The 23,473-nt window shown below is 50.8% G+C and overlaps 1 protein-coding gene across 1 annotated transcript in view; it reads left to right on the top strand.

The window, feature by feature from the left end:
• Positions 1 to 23,473, top strand: part of ATRX (ATRX chromatin remodeler) — a 1,771,102-nt gene that overhangs the window by 1,718,249 nt on the left and 29,380 nt on the right. The window contains exon 34 of the mRNA XM_086918408.1: positions 9,203 to 9,331. Coding sequence (XP_086774534.1) covers positions 9,203 to 9,331 — 129 coding nt within the window. The remainder of the gene's footprint in view (positions 1 to 9,202; positions 9,332 to 23,473) is intronic.

Below are 23,473 nucleotides of genomic sequence, written 5' to 3'. Positions count from 1 at the left end.
GCACTAAAGGCATTCCTCCCCTTTGTCAACGGGAGTGTGGTGCAGGTGTTCACCGACAACACCCCCGCTATGTGGTACTGCAACAAACAGGGCGGTGTGGGGTCGTGGACCCTTTGCCAGGAGGCTCTGCGCCTCTGGCAATGGCTGGAACGTCAGGGCGTGACTCTGACGGTTCAACACCTGGCAGGTTCTCTGAACGCCAGGGCGGACGAACTCAGCCGTCGGTGCTCGATGGATCACGAATGGCGTCTGAACTCGGACGTGGCGCAAGGCATCTTTCTGCAATGGGGAGAGCCTTGGTTAGATCTATTCGCCACCGAAGAGAACGCGCAATGTCATCAGTTCTGCGCGTTGGAGTTTCCAAGACGGCACTCGCACGGCGACGCCTTTCGGCGCGAGTGGAGTTGCGGTCTGTTATACGCCTATCCGCCTATACCACTTCTGCCCAGAGTGCTGAAGAAGATCAGGCGCGACCGGGCCCAAGTTATCCTTGTGGCTCCGGACTGGGCTCGAAGATACTGGTATCCCGAGCTACTCAGCATGTCAGTCGGTCCCCCGATCCGCCTGCCCCTTCAGGAGGACCTTCTGTCGCAGCAGCAGGGGACGGTCCTCCACCCGAACCTGTCCAGTCTCCACCTCCATGCTTGGAGATTGAGCGGCGGCAGTTGAGGCCATTTGACTTGCCTCCTGAAGTCTGTGATGTTATTCTGGCAGCCAGGCGTCCCTCCACTAAGTCGGTATACGCCTGTCGGTGGAACAGATTTGTGGCATGGTGCACAGCAAAGGCTGTGGATCCTCTTTCTGCCCCTCTTTCGGAGGTTCTTCTGTTTCTTCTTTCTCTTGCCCAGCAGGGCTCTGCTCTGGGCACTATCAAGGGCTACCTTTCTGCCCTTTCAGCCTTTTTAAGGCTTCCTGATCAGCCTTCTTTGTTCAAATCCCCGATTGTAACTCGATTCTTGAAAGGCATCACTCACATGTTTCCACCTGTTCCGTTTGTGATGCCTCAGTGGGATTTGAACCTGGTTCTGACCTTTCTAATGTGTGCTCCCTTTGAGCCCCTTCATTCTTGTCCTCTCCGTCTCCTGACTTTAAAGACGGCTTTCCTGGTTGCCATCACCTCTGCCAGGAGAGTGAGTGAGCTCCAGGCTCTTTCTGTCCAACCTCCTTTCCTGTCCATTCATCCTGATAAGGTGGTTCTGAGGACTAGACCTTCTTTCCTGCCCAAGGTTGTTTCGGCCTTTCACATCGGGCAGTCCATCACCCTCCCTTCCTTCTTCCCGCCTCCGCATCCTTCAAAGGATGAAGAGCGGCTCCATCGTCTGGACCCAAAACGTGCGCTTTCATTTTACATGGATCGCACACGCCAGTTCCGGGTGGATGATCAACTGTTTGTTGGCTACGTGGGTGCGAAGAAGGGACGGGCGGTCTGTAAACGAACCATCTCTCGATGGGTCGTCCTCTGCATCAAAGCGTGCTACTCTTTGGCTCGGAAGGAGCCTCCTGTTGGGCTGAGGGCCCATTCCACTCGGGCCACGGCGGCTACCACTGCCCTGGGCCGGGGAGTCCCCTTGCAGGACATTTGCCAAGCGGCTACGTGGGCCTCGCTGCACACCTTTGCGAGGCACTACTGCCTGGACAGTCAAGTCCGGAGGGATGGCTTCTTTGGCCGTTCTGTCCTCCAGGACTTTCTGGTGTAGTTTGTATTGGTTCGCAGACCCACCACCGGGGTTGGTATTGCTGGGGTATGTATTCTAAGGTAAGGAATCTAACACTAACGTGTTTCTTTCAGATGAACAAGTTACTTACCTTCGGTAACGATATATCTGTAAGAAACATTAGTTAGTGTTAGATTCCTTACCGATCCCACCCATCCTCCCCGTTCTGCGAACTGATACCTAGGGTTAAGGACATCCCTTTCAGGGCCCTAGTTTTACATGGCACCAGTGTTGGTTCTCTCATGGCTCTGCGTCTCCTGGCGCGGAAATGCTGTGTGCAAAGAACTGATGTCAGCGCGCGGAGGCGGCGTCTATATACTCCAGCGACATCATCACGGCGCACGACGCCGACGACGGACGCGGAGCCGCAGGGGACGCCTGCAGACGACGCCTACCGACGCGCAGGGGTACTGCTACGCAAAAGTTTCCGGATCCAGACTGACGCCTGGGGATATTCTAAGGTAAGGAATCTAACACTAACTAATGTTTCTTACAGATATATCGTTACCGAAGGTAAGTAACTTGTTCATTGCAGACACTGACACGGAGGAATACTATGAGCAATGTGACCAACGGGTGCATCAATATGTTCCACAAGGACTACGTCCACCTGGTTTAGGGCAGGACATGGTGGCCATGCCCGCCTCTTTAATTTCTGACCTGCAGCTGATGCTGCAGGACTATAGGAACAGGTTTCCTTCGGAACAGTCAATGCAGTCTACGCAACCTCCACCTCAGGCGTTGCCGCAAGCGCAGCCAGTGGTCGAACTTCCTCCGTCACAAGTGGTGTCTCACACCACCAACGGTCATTCCTAGGGTCCTTTCCCGGACACCGGATCCCGGACCCTCCACTCCTATTCAGCGGGATACCTCTTCGGATGATGAGGTACAGGTGGATCCCTTGACTGATCCATTGCAGGACCCGGACTTGGATCAAGGAGACAGTGGGTTTCAAGATCCTGATGCCACTGGTCGGGATACTTCTATTTCCCCTCCGGTTGATATAGGGGGGTTACATAACCTCATGGAGAGAGCTGCAAAGAGGTTTGGACTACCAATTTCGAAGGAAGAGTCTGAATGTTTCCTGTATGACTGTAAGGATCAGTACAGAAGATCCGTTAAATCCATTCCTATTATTGAGCATGTGTGGGAGGAAGGTATGAAGATAATGCAAAATCCAGCCACTGTGATTCCGGTTCTCCCCAGGTTGGAAAAGAAGAATAAGGCTCCAGATGGTAGTCCAGCTTGTCTGCTTGGGCAGCCGAAGCCTGATTCGGTGATATCACAGGCTGCTCAAAGCAAGTCCAAGAACCCATCAACACCTTTGACTACGCCTCCGGACAAGGACTGTAGGCGCCTGGATAACGTGGGGAAGAGGTATTCTTCCATGGCCAGCTTACTGGTTCGAGCAGCAAATGCTCTCGCCATTCTAGGCAGATACGATCGCCAGATGTGGTGTGACATGGAGCCGTTTGTGGAACAACTGCCAGACTCCGCAAGGGAAGAGGCAAGGAGAGTTCTGATGGAGGGAGAAAAATGATCCTCTGAAGTTATCGACTGTGCTATGGACATAGCGTCCACGGCTTTTCGAGCATTGGCAGGGTCAGCTGTTCTTCGTCGCCAAGGTTGGTTAAGAGCCACCTGGTTTCGTCAGGAGGTCCAAAATAAGATCCTGGATGTCCCATTTGATGGAAAGATGCTCTTTGGTAAGCAAGTTGATGATGCCCTGCAGAATATAAAAAAGGATACGGACACGGCGAAGTCTTTGGGATCACTCAACTACCGTTAGGTCCCATTTAAAGGCGCTTGTGGCAGAGGTTTCTCTTCATACAGAGGCAACACCCAACAGATATTCCTCTCAGTCTTCGCAATCTTATAAGACTCATTATTCAAATCAACGGCAGGGACAATCGGCGTCTTACTCTCGCCAACCTCCGCGAGGGCGTCAGAACCGTCAGGGACGCGACAACACCAAGAGACAATAGCGGCCTCCTGGCTCTACCTACTGTTCATCCCCTCCCAGCCACATCAGTGGGGGGCAGGATATCATTTTGCCTGAACAGCTGGAAGTGTATAACATCAGACTAGTGGGTCCTGAATATTGTTCAGAGTGGCCATATGTTGGAGTTCCAAGACCTTCCTCCAACGAGAGCTCCGGGCGCCACCCGCACGAAACATCTGGGACTGCTCCACCTCGAAGCCCACCAATTGTTCCTCACGGGGGCAATAGAACCGGTACCTCTCTCTCAGAGGGGCAGAGGTTTTTATTCCAGGTTCTTCCTGGTTCGGAAGACAGCAGAGACTTGGCGCCCCATACTAGACCTACGAGAGCTCAACACTTATCTCATCAAACTCTCTTTTAGGATGGTCACACTCCAAGAATTCTTCCTCTTTTGAACCCAGGCGACTATTTGGTGTCTCTGGATTTAGAAGATGCGTATTTCCACATTCCAATACACCCAGCTCACAGACAATATCTGCGATTCACAGTGGGAAAGAGCCATTTCCAATTCAAGGTGCTTCCGTTTGGCCTTCGGTCTGCACCTCGAGTATTCACCAAAGTGTTGGCATCAGTAGCAGCTTTTCTACGAAAACAATCCCTGGAGGTTTGCCCTTATTTGGACGACTGGCTCGTCAAGGCTCCATCTTTCAAGGACACCTCTCAAGCGGTTTCGGCTTGCATTCAGTTGTTCAGTCAACTGGGCCTTCAATTGAACAAACACAAGTCTGTTCTACAGCCCTCCAGATCCACAAGGTTCCTTGGGCCCTTTTAGACACAACGCAATGCACAGCTCGTCCTTCAGAAGAACGTCAACAGAAGTTGATCATATTGGCTCGCCAACTGTTCCACAAGAAATGCCTTCAGTCAGACAATACAAGTCCCTGCTCGGGTCGATGTCATCCTGCATACCATTAATACCTCATTGCAGGCTGCGAATGCGTCCTCTGCAGGAAGAGCTAGACAAACAATGGTGCCAAGCAGAGGGGTCATTCAACGACAAGGTGTTGGTGACACCAAAAATGAGAAAGGCATGCGAAGGGTGGCTAGTGCAGGACAATATCGCACAGGGTCTGACGTTCAGAGTTTCACCATCCCCTCTGATCATGACAACGGATGCCTCTTTGGAAGGCTGGGGAGCGGTGCTCCGAGAGCTTCAAGTCAGCGGGCACTGGAGTCCAGAACAGCGTCAGTGCCATATACATTTTTTGGAGCTAGCGGCCATTCGTTTGGCTTTGCAGGCTTTCCTTCCCAGGGTCCGAAATCATACAGTGCTGGTCCAGACGGACAATACGACGGCCATGCACTACGTCAACGAGATCGCAAACTCTGTCCAAAGAAGTTCAGAGGATCTGGGATTACGCGATTCTACACAACATCAGCTTGAGAGCCGAACATCTGGCAGGCTCTCTCAATGTCAAGGCGGATGCCCTGAGTCGCCAGACAGAGGTGAATCACGAATGGGAGTTAAATCAGTCCAGTCTGGAGAGTGTGTTTTCAGTCTGGGGGTCACCAACCATCGACCTTTTTGCCTCTCCGGTGAACGCAAAATGCCGGTTTTACGCAAGCAAAGTTCACCTTCAGGGATCTCTGGGGAACGCCCTTTCGATGGCCTGGTACAGCGCATTCTTTTACGCTTTTCCGCCAATTCCCCTCATTCCTCGAATACTCAGGAAAATGAAAGCGGAACCATGCAAGATGATTCTCATTGCACCAGCTTGGCCCCGGCAATTTTGGTACACAGAACTCCTTCTACTCTCCCAAGCTCATCCGATTCGCTTACGACCAATTCCTTCCCTATTGTCGAGGAATCAAGGACAAATTTACCATCCGGATCCGAAATCACTTGCCTTTGCCACAGAGAGTTCTGTCATCTGAATCTCTCCCAGGAATGTAGAGACGTTTTGTCCCAAGCTCGAGCACCGAGCACTAATAAGACTTACAAGGCTAAATGGAAGAGGTTCTGCCTGTGGTGTCAGAGACAAGATCTCCATCCTTACAAATCTCTGCCTCATCAACTTTTGCCATATATACTATCATTGGCAAAGTCTGGGTTGGCGCATTCATCTGTTAAGGTACATCTTGCAGCCATATCGAGGTTTAGGCGCAGTTCTTCAGGCCCTTCCGTATGGTCCTCCAGGATTGTTAAACAATTCTTAAAAGGCTCGTTTCTAATGTATCCTCCAGTTCGCCCTCCTCCACCAGTTTGGCAACTCAATCTTGTCCTGGCTCAACTCATGAAAGCTCTGTTTGAGCCGGTGCACAAGGCGGACTTGAAATTCCTGTCTTGGAAACTTGCCCTCCTCTTAGCTCTAACATCAGCTAGAAGAATGAGTGAGCTTCAAGCCCTCTCCATAGTGCATCCATTCCTGCAATTCAAAAAAGATGTGCTTATCCTTCGCGCCAATCCGACATTTAGTCCAAAGGTACTGTCTGAGTTCCACTTGAATGAACCTTTGATTTTAAAGTCTTTCTTTCCGCGCCCTTCAACACCTGCGGAACGCACATTACATTCTTTGGACGTTCAAAGATGCTTAAAATTCTGCTTAGAGCGCACACGACCCTTTCGGAAATCATCCCAATTGTTTGTGTCCTACAGCGCACCACGGAAGGGGTTTCCTTTGGCAAAGAGTGGCATTTCCCGCTGGATCTCCAGTGCGATTCAATTCTGCAATCAGGAGGCGGGCAAGCCTTTGGACAGAAAAGTCTGTGCACATTCCACAAGGTCTGTGGCATCGTCGGTGGATCTTTTCTCTGGAGTCGCCATTAAGGACATATGCAGGGCAGCAACGTGGAGCAGTACACATACCTTCACGAAGCACTACTGCCTGGAGTCTGCAGGACGAGACGATGCGGCTGTTGGTCAAGCAGTTCTGCGGAATCTTTTCCATTGAGAGGTGAGCTTTCCCTACAAGCCCTCCATCCTGGTGAGCACATTTTGTTTCTTGTTTGCTATGCTATAAGTTTATTTGCTTTATGGTTATATGATGCCATGTATCTACAAAATATGTCTTGGTTATTACTGCTAGTTACTCTGATACAAAGCATGGGAATCTATGAAAGTTCCAATACTGGGGCAAGAAAACAAGTTACTTACCTGTAACTTTGGTTCCCCAGTATTGGTAACTTTCATAGATTCCCATGCGCCCATCTTCCTCCCCTGGGAACGCTCAGTTTTTTGACAGAGATAGTGGCGGTTTGCACAACGGCTACGAAAATCTGAGGCTCTGAGCTCTCTCAGAGAGGTTCTAGGGGGTGAGGCTGCTCTGATTGGTCCTGACAAAAGTTTGGTCACTTTTGCACAAAGAGGGTGCTAGGATACAAAAGGTGATGAGGCCTAGGCCTATTTTTCTCTTTTGTTTCTATGGTTGTGATACTACCGAGGCTCCCATTCCGACGACGGGGAATGATACAAAGCATGGGAATCTATGAAAGTTACCAGTACTGGGGAACCAAAGTTACAGGTAAGTAACTTGTTTTCGTATCCTGCGTGGGTTGCCTTTGCTTAGGCTTGTTGGCTCCGATCTTGAAGCCGGCTTCTCCATCTGTGAGAACCTTCGTGGGTCAGCTCCTCTCCAGCACCTGGTCGTCCTCGACTCCTCCTGGTCCGCGTGGCTGCAACAACAAACTTCACGACAGCACCTGATTGCTCCTCGACAACGTCTGGTTCCTTCCTGGTTCCACCCGGTCACTGGCTAGTGACCTAGACTCTGTCCCCTCTGCTTTCAGGTTTTCTTCATCCTTGATCCACCCTTGAATCCACCCGGACATCTTCCTCCTGGTCGCCTGCAGCATCTTTCTTCACAGGCTCCATAGACTTAAACGGCGAAACCCGACACATCTTCACACCTATGCACCCGCTTCCTGTGGGTGAGGTAACGCGAGTACTTCGGTGCTCTCAAAGGTATTGACTATCCAAGTGTCTAGGTTTTTAGTTGTTTCCTTCTAGCTAGACCGGAAGTGTCCTAAATCTTCATTTACTTACCTTTTACGTTCCTATTGACTTTCTATTGACTCTCGCTTGAGAGTACTGAGACTGCACGCACCGCCTGTGGGCCTCCTACTCCTAACCTAAGGGTCAGATAGTGTATCCCCAGCGATTCCCTAGGCCCTAGGCCTTCTCCTTTCCCAAGTCTTGTTTCTTATACCACTTACTTAGTATATGGTTTTACGCGCCCCTAGGGCCTAACTGTAAATTGTGCTATTTAAAGTATTTCTGAGTATAACTTATGTGCTTTGGCCTCTGATCTCATAAAGAGTTCAGAGGAGTGTGTTAGTAAATAAATACATATATATTTTATATATATCCTGTGTGGTGTCCTTTCATTTGGTATTCAAGGGGTTACATATGGTAAAACAGCTGGCTTTTCACAGCCTCAAGAGACTTTTAGCCTAAGACTGTTCTGTCCACGCTACCTCTAGGATAGCTGGTCTATAAGGTTGACTTTACAACCATCATCATAAGGGTTGTTTGGACTGGTGCAAGGTGTTCACTAGAATAGTGAACATCATATACCAGGCCAACTTCTCACAACAATGCCATCCTAACCTTGGAAATACTGGTACAAATTACCTATACCATTTTGTTTGTGTACATCACTTGAAAAACATTTCATTCGTTATTCCCAACACTTTCTAAACACTGGCTATAGCAGAAAAACCTTTAGGCATTCAGGATCAGTGCAAGCTTTTACTGTATCCATTCTTTGGTTCCATAGAGGATTCTAAAGGTCAGAACTCTGCGGGTAGATTGATTACCCACAGGAAAGAGCTTTACCAAAGGCAAGTAACTTGCTCTTTGTGCTTATCAGTGATGAGTGAAATCAAAATGTGCTAACTGTGGCATCCTTTGAATACACATGAAATTTGGCAATCAATTTACATGTTCAGTCTTATGTGGGTGTGCCACGTTTTGTGCAGATCCTTTTTTAAAATTACTTTTATTTTACAGAGATTAATATAGCGCGAACTAGACCCGAAACGGGTATCAGAGCGCTTAACAAAGCACCAGTTGCATTACATGAGGACACATTCATTTTATTTTTAGGCACTGGGAGATTAAGTGATTTGCCCAGAATCACAAGATGTTCAGCGTCATTGCCAAGACAGGTACCCAGTTCCCCAGATTTAAGGTTGACCGCCCTAGCGCCAACTCTTCTCCCCTTCAAGGAAGGGATATAATTAAAAGCTGGAGCAGGCAAAAACTTCTCACGTGCTTATTATTTTGATGCTGTTAAATGAGTGCATGACATTTTTACTGGCTATTAAGTTAAACACTGAGACGATTTCAGGTTTCAATAGTTAACGATAAGGGAGTGCAAAGGGGCATCGAAAATCTTTGATTTGTTTTATAAAACTGCTCATCATCACCTTTTGAGTGTTTAATCTCTTTATGAAATAATCCGCATGAGAATCAAAGTTACAAGTTAAAACATTTTCTTACAAACCTTTAATGTATTAATTAAATCAAATTGCATATATTTTCTAGAGAAAAGATAATCCCAATATGACGGATGCAGAAATTCGTACTTTGGCAATAAACAAACAGACCAATCTAGAGATAGAAATACAGCGAAGAGAACAAATGTACACTGATGTCCTATCAAAACAGCAGATGGTAAGAATTCATAATGTTTTTATTTATTTGTTAAAGGTAGCGGCAATCTAATAAAATAAACTTTACTTGCATGTTATATTTTTGATGTGTTGCCAAAGTTAAATGCATGCCATATGACTAGTGAATATATCAATATCACTACTGTTCATAGCACGTGAAGCTATAGATATACAAGCTGTGTATACTCCTGCTATCTAGTGTTTGCTTTTTGTTTTTCTTCAGAGCTGTTTTGGGGTCACAAGGTCTACTGCAACCTTAAATTAAATTTTATCCCGTTATTGGGTTGGAACAATCAAATGTCTCCTCTGGGACTGATGATTTTATTTTTCTGGGACCTGCAGTGACAGCTGTCAGGACTGAAACCCCAGCAGTGGGAAAAATTATGCAGATAGCACCTTTCTTCTGTACCAAACATCGAGATCTTCAGTTCCAGTGACAATACAGCTTTGTTAGACTGCAAAAGTGTGGACTTTGGAGCAGCATCGGGTCGTAATTCTAGAGTGACAGTAGATGTGTTATGCTCTTTCCATCTGAAAGAAACAGGTTAGTATTAGATTCCTTACCTTAGAATATCCTGAGGGGTCAGTCTGTATCCGGAAACTTTTGCGTAGCAGTACCCCTGCGCGTCAGTAGGTGTTGTCAGCGGCTCCGCGTCCGTCATCGGTGTCGTTGGGGCCGGGATGGCGTCGCCGGAGTACTTGGACGCCGCCCTCGCGTGCTGACTTCAGTTCTTCTTTTTTCCGCGCCAACAAGCGCCGATCCAGAAAAAGTGGTACCCTTTAGTCATTTTTTGACTAAACTTTTTCGATTCTTTTTGATCTGTTTTTCGAGTCGAACGACTCCCTCGGTGCGGGTAGGGATGCCTGGGTTCAAGCCCTATACCGACTAATGTCGGTTACCGCCCACCATCGCCGGGGACTGTATTGCTTAGGGGCCGACCACGATGACAAGTCGTGCCCCGACTGCCGGGCCTTGACGTCGAAAGCTATGCGGGAGCGGTCCTGTAAGCGCCTTAAGCTCCGGCAGTCGGCCCTGCGCCGCTCGAGGTCACGGTCCTGCGCCGCTCGAGGTCACGGTCCTGCGCCGCTCGAGGTCACGGTCCTGGAGGAGGTCGAGGGGCCGAAGTCATCACAGCTCGGCGAGTCGACACCACTGGTCGGGCTCCAAGTCCTTGGTAAGATGCACAAGAAGTCGAAGAAGCAACACCGCTCTTCTGACTCACCCCGATGCTCGCACGACACGGCCGGGGGTTTGGGCGACACCGCCCACGCGGCTCCGCCGAAGCCGCAAACGTCGCGGCCTGCTCCATACCCGCCGGTCCCTGGGCAGAACGCGACGCCAGAGGAGATCGATACCTTCCTCATGGCCATGAGGTCGCTCACTCGTCCGTCGGGCCCCACGGTCCCGACTGGGAGCCCAAGCGGGCCGGGAGCTTCGCCCCCGGCGATTTCGGTCCCGAAGCCGCAGGGCTCCATCGGATCCGGGTCGCCGCTGGTCGACCTAACGACCCCTCCGCCGGCGTCTATCCCTAGGGTATTGCCCCCGACGCCGTCCCCGGATGATGTCGTCCTCGATCCGGTTCCGGCGTCGGAACGGCGTCGATCGACGTCGCGCAATACTTCTATAATCCGGCCCGTCATTTGAACCTGAATACCAGGAGATGGAGGGCAAGGCGGATTGGGAGGGGTCTGAGGATCCTCTGGCACGGGAGTGCCAATCTTTTCAGGACTGGGCAGGTGAACTAGGGGAGGCCAGTGGTTTGGACAGTTCGCCCGACACTGGATTTGTCTCCCCTCCTACCGTGGCTACGAAGGAGGGGGCTGCCTACAGTGAGGTGTTGACGATGGCAGCCAAGGCCTCGTCTCTTGAGCTCCCTGTCGCGGCCGTGGGGACTAACCTCCTCACTGAGGTCCTCAACCGCAGGCAAGCTCTTCAGAGCCTCTACTGCCGTTCAATGAGGCCTTAACTGATGTTCTGTTGGGCACTTGGTCCAGGCCCGCTACAGGTCCCCCTGTAGATAGGAACGTTGCCAGACGCCACCGCCCGGCTCCGGGCGACCCTTGTTTCCTGTCCACCCACACCACCCCGAGAGCCTGGTTATCCAGGCCTCTAATTCCCAGACCGCATTCCCGACGCCTCCCCCTGATCGGGAATCCAAAAGTTATGAACAGTATGGAAAAAGATGTTCTCCTCACTTAGTTTGGGGTTGCGGTTGGTCAACACCGCTTGCCTTTTGGGCCTTTATACCCACTCTCTGTGGGACACGGTCGCGGACGTGCTGCCACAATGCCCGGAGGAGGCCCGGTTTAAACTCGCCCAAGCCCTTGTGGAGGGGTGAGATGCGGCACGGTATTCCATTCAATGTGGGCTGGAAACCACAGACTCGCTAGGCAGGGCGATTGCAATAACGGTGGCGGTTCGCCGCCACGCCTGGCTGAGGTCCGCCAATTTTTCGGCTGATGTCCAGAACACCCTTATGGACATGCCGTTTGTTGGCCGTCGCCTCTGGGGACAAGGCAGACAGTGCGCTTGAGCGCTTTAAGGACTCCAGGGCTATGGCCAAGTCCTTGGGCCTGTCGGCCCCCGCCAGCAAACTGCTGCCTTTCGCTCCTTTCGTGGCCCAGGACGGGGCACCTCCACACATCCTGCCAGCCACGGGCCACAGACTAACATCCAGCGTGGTGGCGGACGTGGTAACCGCCGTGGCGGTGCCAGGGGACAACGGCGAGGCTAGTCCACATCCACCCTCGCAGCATCCGCCTCAAAGCCTTCCTAGTCCGAGCTTTCAGGCCCATTTACCGCCAGTGGGGGGCAGGGTTCGCCATCACTTCCTCCACTGGCGCGACATCACATCGGACAAGTGGGTTCTGCAAATCGTCCGAAGGGGCTACTCCCTCCCCTTCGAAGCCACCCCTCCAGCCATGCCACCACAATACCACCGCGTGTCGGGTGATCACTTGCAACTTCTGCAAGAGGATGTTACGGCCCTCTTGGCCAAGGGGGCCATCGAGCACGTTCCTGGGCCAGAAGTGGGGTGTGGTTGTTACTCCCACTACTTTCTGGTTCCCAAGAAGGCAAAGGGGGAACCTCAACGGCTTCCTCCGGAAGGAGAAGTTCAAGATGCTGACTCTGGCTCCGGTCTTGGCTGCCCTAGACCCGGGAGACTGGATGGTGGCGTTGGACTTGCATGACGCTTATTTTCACATCCCCGTCCGGCCGGCCCACCGGCGCTACTTGCGGTTCATGGTAGGCCACGAGCACTTTCAGTTTACCGTGCTCCCCTTTGGCCTTACCAGCGCCTCTCGGATGTTCACGAAAGTGATTGCGGTGGTCACAGCTCATCTGCGCAGATTAGGGAAGTCAGTCTTTCCCTATGTCGACGACTGGTTGTTGAAGGCGGGCTCGCCCCAGACAGTCGTCAGCCACCTCCAGACTACGGCCGACCTCCTGCACCTGCTGGGGTTCTCCATCAATGTGCCGAAGCAGGTTTGGGATATTCAGGCTCTGATTCCGATCTTCAGCCTTTATCCGAGTATCGGTCAGGTTGACGCTGTGGCTTCTGGGGCTGATGGCCTCCTGCATCCTTCTGGTGCATCACGCCAGGTGGCGGATGCAGGCTCTGCAGTGGGACCTGAAGTTTCAGTGGGCCCAGCATCAGGGCAACTTGTCCGACCATATCTTGATCTCGGAGGGCACTGCAAGACAGTTGCAGTGGTGGCTCACGGACCGCGATTGGGCCAGTAGCAGATCCCTCTCCCTACCCCAAACGGAGCACGTAGTTGTGACGGGCGCTTCCCTCCTGGGCTGGGGGGGGGTTCATGGGAGAGGCGGAGATCAGAGGCCTCTGGTGTCCGGCGGAGTCCCAGCTCCACATCAACCTTCTGGAGCTGCCGGCGATCCGGCTTGCACTGAAAGCATTCCTTCCCTCTGTCCGGGGGAGTGTAGTGCAGGTGTTCACAGACAACACCGCCATGTGGTACTCTACCAAACAGGGCGGGGTGGGGTCGTGGACCCTGTGCCAGGAGGCTCTGCTCCTCTGGCAGTGGCTGGAACATCAGGGCGTGACCCTGGTGGTTCAACACCTGGCAGGTTCCCTGAACGCTAGGGCGGACGACTCAGCTGCCGGTGCATGATGGATCACGAATGGCTTCTGAACTCTGACGTAGCGCAAGGTCTCTTTCAGCAGTGGGAAGAGCCTTGGTTCTATTGGCCACAGAAGAGAGCGCGCAATGTCCTCAGTTCTGCGCGTTTGAATTTCCAAGGCGGCACTCGATCCGAGACGCTTTTCGTCGCGAGTGAAGCTGCGGTCTGTTGTACGTCTTTCCGCCTATACCACTTATGCCCAGAGTGCTGAAGAAGATCACGCACGACCGGACCCAAGTAAGTCATCCTTGTGGCTCCGGACTAGTCATGAAGATACTGGTATCCCGAGCTACTCAGCATGTCAGTCGATCCCCCGATTTGTCTGCCTCTTCAGGAGGACCTTCTGTCGCAGCAGCAGGGGACGGTCCTCCACCCGAAACTGTCCAGTCTCCACCTCCATGCGCTGAGATTGACCGGCGACAGTTGAGGCCATTTGACTTGCCTCCTGAAGTCTGTGATGTTATTCTGGCAGCCAGGCGTCCCTCCACAAAATCGGTATACGCCTGCCGGTGGAACAAATGTGTGGCATGGTGCACAGCAAAGGCTGTGGATCCACTCTGCCCCTCTTTCTGAGGTTCTCCTCTTTCTTCTTTCTCCTGCCCAGCAGGGCTCTGCTCTGGGCACTATCAAGGGCTACCTCTCTGCCATTTCCGGCTTCTTAAGACTTCCTGATCAGCCCTCTTTGTTCAAGTCCCCAGTTGTAAATAGTTTCTTGAAGGGCATCACTCATATGTTCCCCACCTGTTCCTTTCGTGATGCCTCAGTGGGACTTGAACCTTGTTCTGACTTATCTGATGTGCGCTCCCTTCGAGCCACTTCATAACTGTCCTCTTAGTCTTCTCACCCTTAAGAATGCATTCCTGGTTGGCATCACCTCTGCCAGGAGGGTGAGTGAGCTCCAGGCCCTGTCTTCACAACCCCCTTTCCTTTCTGTCCATCCGGACAAAGTTGTGTTGCGGACGCGACCCTCTTTCCTGCCCCAGGTAGTCACAGCCTTCCGCATCGAGCAGTCCATCACCTTGCCCACCTTCTTTCCATCTCCGCATCCCTCTAAAGAGGAAGAGAGGCTCCACCGTCTGGACCCAAAACGTGCGCTCTCATACTATCTGTATCGCACACGCCAGTTCCTGGTAGAGGACTAACTTTGTTGGTTACGTGGGTGCTAAGGGACGGGCGGTGCACAAACAGACCATTTCCCATTGGGTCGTTTTGTGCATCAAGGCTGGTTTTTCACTGGCTAATAAGGAGCCTCCTTTGGGGCTACTGGCCCATTCCACTCGGGCCACGGCGGCTACTACTGCACTGGGTCGGGGAGTCCCCTTGCAGGACATCTGTCAGGCAGCTACGTGGGCCTCGCTGCACACATCCACTACTGCCTGGACAGCCAAGTCCGAAGAGATGGCTTTTTCGGCCGTTCCGTTCTCCAGGACTTTCTTGTGTGATCATTGGTTCGCAGACCCACCTCCGGGGTTGGTATTGCTGGGGTATCTATTCTAAGGTAAGGAATCTAATACTAACCTGTTTCTTTCTGATGCACAAGTTACTTACCTTCGGTAACGATATATCTATAAGAAACAGTAGTTAGTATTGGATTCCTTACCGCTTCACCCATCCTCCCTCTTCTGCGAACCGATATATAGAGTTACGGTCATCCCCTTTCAGGGCCCTAGTTTCATGACACCAGTGTTGGTTTTTATCATGGCTCTGCGTTTCTGGCGCTGAAAAGCTGTGTATAAGAACTGACGTCAGTGCGCGAGGGCGGCGTCTAAGTACTCCGACGTCCTCCCGACGACGGATGTGGAGCCGCAGACGACGCCTACCGACGCGAGGGGTACTGCTACGCAAAATTTTCCGGATCCAGTCTGACGCCTGGGGATATTCTAAGGTAAGGAATCTAATACTAACTACTGTTTCTTACAGATATATCGTTACCGAAGGTAACTTGTGCGTTGGAGAGGGCATATATTGCACTTCTCAGGATCTGGGCACTATGACCTCACAAGATAGCAAAAGCTACTTATCAGTCACAGCTTTACAGTGGGCTAGGAATACATAGCTAAAAACTGGGGCAGCCTGACCTGCCCACATTGGAGGTATGGGGTAGGGACATGGACTGGTGTACGGCCTCAAAGTAATGCTTTAGGGCTGGGAATCCCCACATAACTTTGAAAAGATATGTGGCAGTTGGCTAGTATCAGCTGAATGATGTAAAGGCCTTGCACATTGTCTGCTGCTAGAATGTTGGGGCCCGGAAGCCTTTGGAGCAGAAGTCTGGAGTATATATCATGATGGGATGTGTGCTGGGATGTTGAAACATGTCTGTGAGAAGTTGGCCTTATATATGATGCTCACTAGTTCTAGTGATCACCTTGTATCAGTCCAAACAACCCTTATGGTGATTGGTTGTAAGTCAACCTTATAGACCAGCTATCCTAGTAGCGTGGACAAAAGCAGTCTTTAGGCTAAACTCTTTATGGCATGTGAAGCCAGCTGTTTTACCACATATAACCCTTGAATACCAAATGAAAAGGACACCACACAGGTTGGTATGAAAATAAAGTTATTTATTAACTAACATACACCTCTGAACTCTTTATGAGGTCAGAGGGCTAAGCACATGACAAACTCTTAGGAAAAATACGTTTAAGTTGCACGATTTACAATGGTGCCATAGGGGCACGACAAACCATATACTAAGTAAGTGGAATGTGAAAGTCAATTAAAGGAATGGAGCTGTCCAGAGGTTGTAGGATCGCTGGGACCACGCTATACTAACTTGAGGTAGGTAATAGGAGGCCCACGGAGCGCGTGTGCAGAGTGTGAACTCACACGCGAGATGCGTACAAACGTCTATGGACAGTACAGTTTAAAGAAAAGGTGAGTACGGACGTTCCTGACTAGATAGGACTGAAACGACAATGGAACTGCACACTAGGAGAGTCAAGCTACCCTTGAGCATCGAAATGCTCGTGTTACCTCACCCACAGGCTGCGGGTGCGAAGTTGTGTCGGGTTTCCGCGTCGAAGTCTATGGAGCCTTGAAGAAAGATGCTGCAGGCGACCAGGAGGAAGATGTCCGGTGCAATCCAAGGGTGGATTGGTGAAGAGGAGAACCTGAAAGCAGAGGGGACAATGTTCAAAGTCACTAGCCAGTGACTGGAGTGGAACCAGATGTCGTCGTCGCGATCAGGTGAACATGTAGGAGAGTAGGGTCTGCAATCCTATGATCACCCCAGATTTTTGCTTTTTGGATTTTACAGTGGAGCATAGACCTGGCACTGATCATGGCAATGCAGATGGGCTCTCCAGGTATTTCCACTTATAGCAAGAAGACTCACCTGGTCAAGATTAGCTTATTGTCCCAAAGTTGGGGGGGTGGGTCATGTAGGAGAGTAGGGTCTGCAATCCTATGATCACCCCAGATTTTTGCTTTTTGCTTCACTGGTTTACGACTTTCCCTGGCTGTGGGCCTGCTAATCATACCCACAGCCTAGCTGTTCTCTCTCTAAATTGACACACATGTACCTTAGGTGCATTTACCAAATGGTACTGGGCCACCTTATCAGTCCCTGTACAGTATACCTTAGGTATCCAGGGCATAGGTGTACCCAGGGCCTACCTGGGGCTGCAGCATGTATTATGCCACCCCTGGCTGGCCATCCAAATCTGACACAACTGGCTGCACGACAGCTGGGGCAAGGTGGTGTAATCACTCTTTGCTTTAGATATAGTAGTCCTATATCTAACCCCAAAATGGACACGTGTATTCCTATCAGTCACTCCTATGGCAGGCCTTATCAATCCTGAAGGCAGAGTGCTTGGAATTATGTGAGATGGTGCTCTGGCATGAGCTGAGCCCGTTTGCAGCTTGCGGAACCAAGTCCTAATAGCTGTTCCATGATAACGCGTACCATATACTCTTAAGTGCATTATAATCCTCGCGGTTATTTGCCAACTTTGGTATCGCTTTATCAAAACATGTCGAGTAAGGTGTCATACGAATTGGAATACTAACCCCTCGCCAATTCTGGCGACGGGGTTAGCATTCCACCCTTCTAGAGGGACACGACATGTATGTAACTGAGAACCCCGGTTAAAGCTAACTCGAGCCTCAGCATCACAAAATGGATGCTGCCACCACAGACACAAGTCTGACCTCCTGCTGCTGGGAGTCCTTCCAGCGAGGAGAGCTTGGACAAAGGGTTTCCTGTCAGGGGCGGTGCTAGCACCCTCCCTGACAGGGTTTTGTGTATCCCAGGTAGGCAGGGCTGAGAGGAAGGTGACTGCAAGTGGCACCCCGGTGCTCACTGTGCATATGCCGGCTTGAACCAGTTCCAGGGGCACACCAGCCCCTGAGCTGGGGAAAGTCCGGACAAGGGAGAGGGGTGTAACCACCCCCCTCCTGGTCCCACCCATGGGCAGGACCTAGTCGCATGCCAGCCCCTTTTTTAGGTCTCGCCTAGACGAAAGCAAAAGCGAAGCTTTTGCTGTCTAGGGAGACAACTTATGTTGTTACTTTTGGGGGAATGTGGACAGCAAAGTGCCACGCGCTTTTTCTTGCCGAGATTGTACCTCGTGAGCGCGCACGTCGCCGTGCCTCATATTCCCATCCGCAAGGAAAGCCACACTGAACACACACATGCAGGCAGGAAGGCACACACACACAGGAGCGCACCTACACACAGGAGGGCCCCCCCCCTCCACCGCCACATACATAGAAGCACCGCCGCCGCATACATAGAAGGCCCGCCGCCGCATACATAGCAGACCTCCACCGCGGCAGCATACATAGAAGGCTCCCCCACCACTCATCCCTTCGCCGCATACATAGAAGCGGGCCCCCTGGCCGCCGCCGCATACATAGAAGCGCCGCCCGCCGCCGCCGTATACATACAAGTACCCACCCCAGCCGCCGCATACATGCAAGCGCCCCCCCCCACTTACCGTCATTCTAAAGTCTTGCAGCCTCCGCGGGGCTCTCCTTCGGGCATGAGCCCCGCGTCACCAGCACTGCTTCTCCGTGGGCGCGTGCGCGGGCTTCTGAAGACGGAAGTCCCGCCCCAAGGAAGGTTCCGCTTTCGCTGTCGGAGTTGGTTAACAATGGAAAACATTGTAATTACGGTTTAAGTCATTAGAGCGGCTATTAGTTGATTTCGTTGATGGCTTTGATTTAATATTGTGACAGCGCTGGCTTTTAGGTGTACTTTTTTAAAGATGGGGCAGTGTTTTCAATTAGGTAAGGTGCCATATGATAGTAAAACGCAGCCGATGCTTATGATATTCTAGTCTTCTGAAGGTTCCGGCAATAGTTTATACATTCCGTGCACTGAGGGCAATGGCCTGTTAAGCGCTTTACGCACTCTATTAACTAAGACAGCTGGTGAGAAATGCAGTAACCCAGACAACCTTCATGAGCACCGTCCATGCTGCTTATAAATCTTCCTATCTAATCCTAACTATGAACAAAAGCAACCAGCAGCTGACCAAGGTTTCGCACATCCACTTCGTCTGTTTCAGAATTATTTGGTGGTGTGACTACTCTCACCATCCGCTGCCAAGAATGTATGTCAGACTAGGAAAGGGGAGAAAAACTAGCCCTCTGAGTGAATAAGACAAGCCACTGTTAACATAGTTAGGATTAGTATGTAAGAGCAGAGAGGCGCACACAATGAAGTCAGTAGTATAAGAAAGTCCAAAAAAACATGTAGATCTTCAGTTCTTATTTCTAAAAGTATTCTTTATTTTCACGTACAACGGCACAGCCAACGCGTTTCATTCCCATTCGTGCCTTGGGAATTTCATCAGAATGCTTTATGCTTGATTCCAAGTGGAATGCTGGATGCTGGATGCATTCCACGAGGAGGAGCGGCGGAGGACGGAGACCATATCAAAGGCACCGTCGCGTTACTACGCTATTCACAACCCCACTGAAGCCGGACATCTTACCGAGCGTTCAGACCCCCCCCCTCCGCTCTGGAGTTCCCCCGAGGGGTCCGGAATCCTTATCCTTCTTGACTTGCCATAGTGACAGTGACCAGATAATCCGGGGGACTCGAATCATCATTCCACTTGGAATCAAGCATAAAGCATTCTTCAGGTACACACTGTGACCTACCGTGACTGTCCTTTAAACTGTTTTCGAAGAGGAACGACCTCGAGAAATACCGTACGGACTAGATTGTCTAGTATATGCCCTGATGAAATTCCCACGGCACGAATGGGAATGAAACGCGTTGGCTGTGCCGTTGTACGTGAAAATAAAGAATACTTTTTGAAATAAGAACTGAAGATCTACATGTTTTTTTGGACTTTCTTATACTATTGACTTCATTGTGTGCGCCTCTCTGCTCTTACATACTAATCCTAACTATGTTAACAGTGGCTTGTCTTATTCACTCAGAGGGCTAGTTTTTCTCCCCTTTCCTAGTCCACTCTCTGTGGACTGGGACAGGGGAGGAAACGGCCCACAGAGGGCACTGAGGCACCGGCCCTTCGGCCCATTCCCGAATGCCCGCCTTGCCAATCCGCCCCTGGGTAGTTCATACCGTAGAGCAGTGAGTTGAACATGTACATACCGTCTGCGCAAGCACCCTGCCCTTGAAAGTAGTGCTCGTTTTCTGTACAGCTGTACGTGGCTGCAGCACGTCATCGGGGACACTTTATGCCATCCCCGGACTATTTACCGAAAAGTGCACGCATGACCTATGACCACTGTAATGATAATTATTGTATATAGCGCTTGATGCTGCCCTTCTAATTTTTATAAGCGCTTTAAACAGGTGTTAGTAGTAGTTAATGTAATGTTATTCAGTGCATCGATTGGTAACTCTCGACTTTATATCGCCGTATTACTTTGCTTATGGAGTTCAGTGCACCGAGGTGTCCTGGCAGCTAGGCGCATCAAGCGTGACATGATCTGACCCTGCTGCATGTCACACACTAAAGAGGGTTGCAGGAGAGGCCAGACATGAAACGTCACTGCACCGGAGCTGCGCCGTGGGGCAGGTTAGGGAAGGGTCACAGGGCAAACAGGTCCCATAACAACCACTTCTGTGTCCTCGCTGACCCGGCCCAGTCACACTTTTCAAGCTACTTCCTCAACCAATTAGAGTGAGCTAAGCGTGCGCAGATGAGTCACAGCAGTGGGAGCGGAACCAAAACTACAACTCCCAGAGTGCCTCACTGATTAAATGAAACCCATTACTGGAAGCTTAGACGCACCTAGTCGCCATATAGATGACCCGGGGGAAAGTGTGCACGTGAGGGTGTCGCACACAGTAAAGATCACTTCTACGATAGGCACAAAGGGTAAGTTAGACAGTAAGGACACTTTCGTGTCATTTCAGGATAGATGCGAAGCAGGGCTTCAAGTGGTATGAAAAAACTGTTGGGTCTCTCAAAGGTGCGTGGCCAATGTAAGTAGGGGCGTGGCTTAAAAACACCTAAGCTAAAAATGTGTGCTTGGAATAGTGTGCCGCCAGAGTTGTATTTTACGGTTTCTGTCATTGCACCCAGCTAGATGATACAAGTAACATACCTACAGCAAGTCAGGACTATTTGCTCCCTAACTCCCTCTCCTGACACCCAATATTTACATTTTATATTGAGCCTTTTTAGTCATTAAAATGCGTACAACATCCATGTCTCAGGCACGCTCAAGACATAGAAGACAACATCACAGCACACACACTCTGCCTCTCCCTTTTGCTGTCCATGCTGTTACAGTGAAGTTGTGCCTTGCATACAACCAAAATAAACATAACACGGAGAGAATGGAGGAATTTTTATTTGTGAAAGGTGACTCTACTGCTCCATGAATCACTGCTGCTCCGCCCCACATAATAAATGCGGCCACTGTAGAATGTCGGCAACAAAAGGCAGAACGACTTTTCCTTTAAATGTAGTGAGTCTGTGCTGATTCTTTGACCTTGGCAACAATCAACATGAAAGCGTTTGCACAAGGTAAGAAGCCACTTTTTTACAGTTAGATGTCGCAGTACTGAATTAATCAACAAAACGGGAACTAGGTATTTGAAAATCACATGAGTGATTGTATCAGACAACCACACACTTGGGGAAGCAGTGCCAGAGATGCAGCCTGGCTGAGAGAGGCCCAGGGCTGGGGTAAGCTCCACTAAAGTGCCAGGATTCTGTCAGGCCGTGCTTAATGCTGGCGCTGATTGCTGCTAATGAGAACCTGTGGCTGAGCACAGGGATTTGCTGGAAGTTGATGCTGGGCGTCTTAACACTGAAGTTGTAGCCCGTTCCCTGTCGCTGCATATTTAACTTTTTTAGGTCAAACCTGGGTAACGTATGCCCCACTCTGCGAGCCATGAAGTATTTAGGTAGTAACTTGAAGCTCCGTCGACCTTCTGCCCATATTTTTCATTGGCTTGTCAATTGTAGCTTTTCATTGGTCAATAGGCTTAGTAGTCCCTCCTTAGTACAGCCTTGTTTCATCTTGTAACCTCCCATAGGGACTAGCCCTCTTACATATTTTGTTACTCAGTAGGCTTTAATTACAGCCTCAGAGCACTGTTTTCTTAAATTGTTTTCACGACTTAACAAACAATGCTTTTTTTTTTTTTTAAGTGCCCCATACCACGCTTTTACTTTAATGACGGCCCTTTGTTTAGGTGCAGCTCGTCTAAAGAAGGGAGCGCGGCCTCTATTAACAAGAAAGTGTGGCATGGGGGCTTGTAAACAACAAAAAATATTTGCAATACAATAGGTGTCACAACTGCGAGAATTTAAGCAATTGTTGTTTACAATGCAAATAGCTCAAACTGTCGTAAATGCGAGACCTATTGCATTGCAAATGCTTGTTTAGAATAAAGGTAGGAGCGGGCCCCCTTCTCAAATTAGATAATTCTGAATCTTGAACTACTTTCCACGAAAGGAACTCTTGATACCTTCTGAAGACTCTCCCTTGTGGCTAAGGAGTAGCCACCCTGCACCCGCAGGCACCATCTAAGCATCGCGGTTTGCTGTAAGTCCATCCTCCGGATCAAGACTGCCCAGCTCGACGAGACCCGGATTCCCTGGCATCTCTGACCTCTACCTGCATCATCAGCCCAGCTGAGATTCGTGGGTGTGACGAGACCTGAGGGACCGGCCATCTTCAAAACTGTACGACGCTTAACCAGCACGACCGCCGAGGGATCCTCGTGTGAGTGCTTTGGGGTTTGAGAAGCCATAACCCTGAGCAGCTCCTGCACCGAAGTCCAGCCCCCCAGCATCCACGAGATCTGCGTGGGGCCCTTCTGCTCTTTGCTGCTCACCGCGTTGTCCGGTCACTTGCCTGCTGGCTAGTGGCCCTTCTGAGGACGCACCACGACGATTTCACCGCTGGTCTGGTTGCTCCAGACTGGCCCTTGCCCCTCCCAAAAGAGGAGCACCCCAGACCCTCCTGGTCCACTCCAGACGCCATCTTGACTCCACCGCGTGGGCTTGCCTTTGCCAAGGCTTGTTGCTCCAATCCTGGTTCCAGCATCGCCGATAGCAGACACCTTCGTGGGACAGCTCGCACCTCCAGCCTGGTCGCCGACAATGCCTCCTGGTCCGAGGGACAGCAGAGTCCAGCGTCGCCCACTCACCTGGTCGGGGTGACTTCATCCGGTGCCATCCTGGTGCCCACACAATCACTGGCTAGTGATTAAGAACTGAGTCCCCTCTGCTTTCAGGGCATCTCCATCATCGATCCAGGCTTGGATCACTCCGAACATCTTCACTGGTCGCCTGCCAGCAACTTCTTTCAGGCTCCATAGACTACAACGAGGATTCCCGACGTCTTTTGAACCCTATGCAGCCGTGGCCCCTCGGCTAGGTAACCCCGAGCATTTCGGTGCTCCAGCGTAGGTTCACTATCTAAGTGTCCAGATCCTTTTTCGTTTTTAGTCTACCTAGTCGGATTCGTCCGGAAACAGTGACTTTAGAGATACTAGCCTCCATAGACTTTGTCCCGCATCCCGCGTGAGAGTGCACACACTGCACCCGATCT

This window comes from Lissotriton vulgaris, chromosome 4_1 (genome assembly GCF_964263255.1).
Source record: "Lissotriton vulgaris chromosome 4_1, aLisVul1.2, whole genome shotgun sequence".
In the NCBI taxonomy this organism is placed as follows: domain Eukaryota; kingdom Metazoa; phylum Chordata; class Amphibia; order Caudata; family Salamandridae; genus Lissotriton; species Lissotriton vulgaris.
This window is presented reverse-complemented; position numbering and strand designations above follow the sequence as displayed.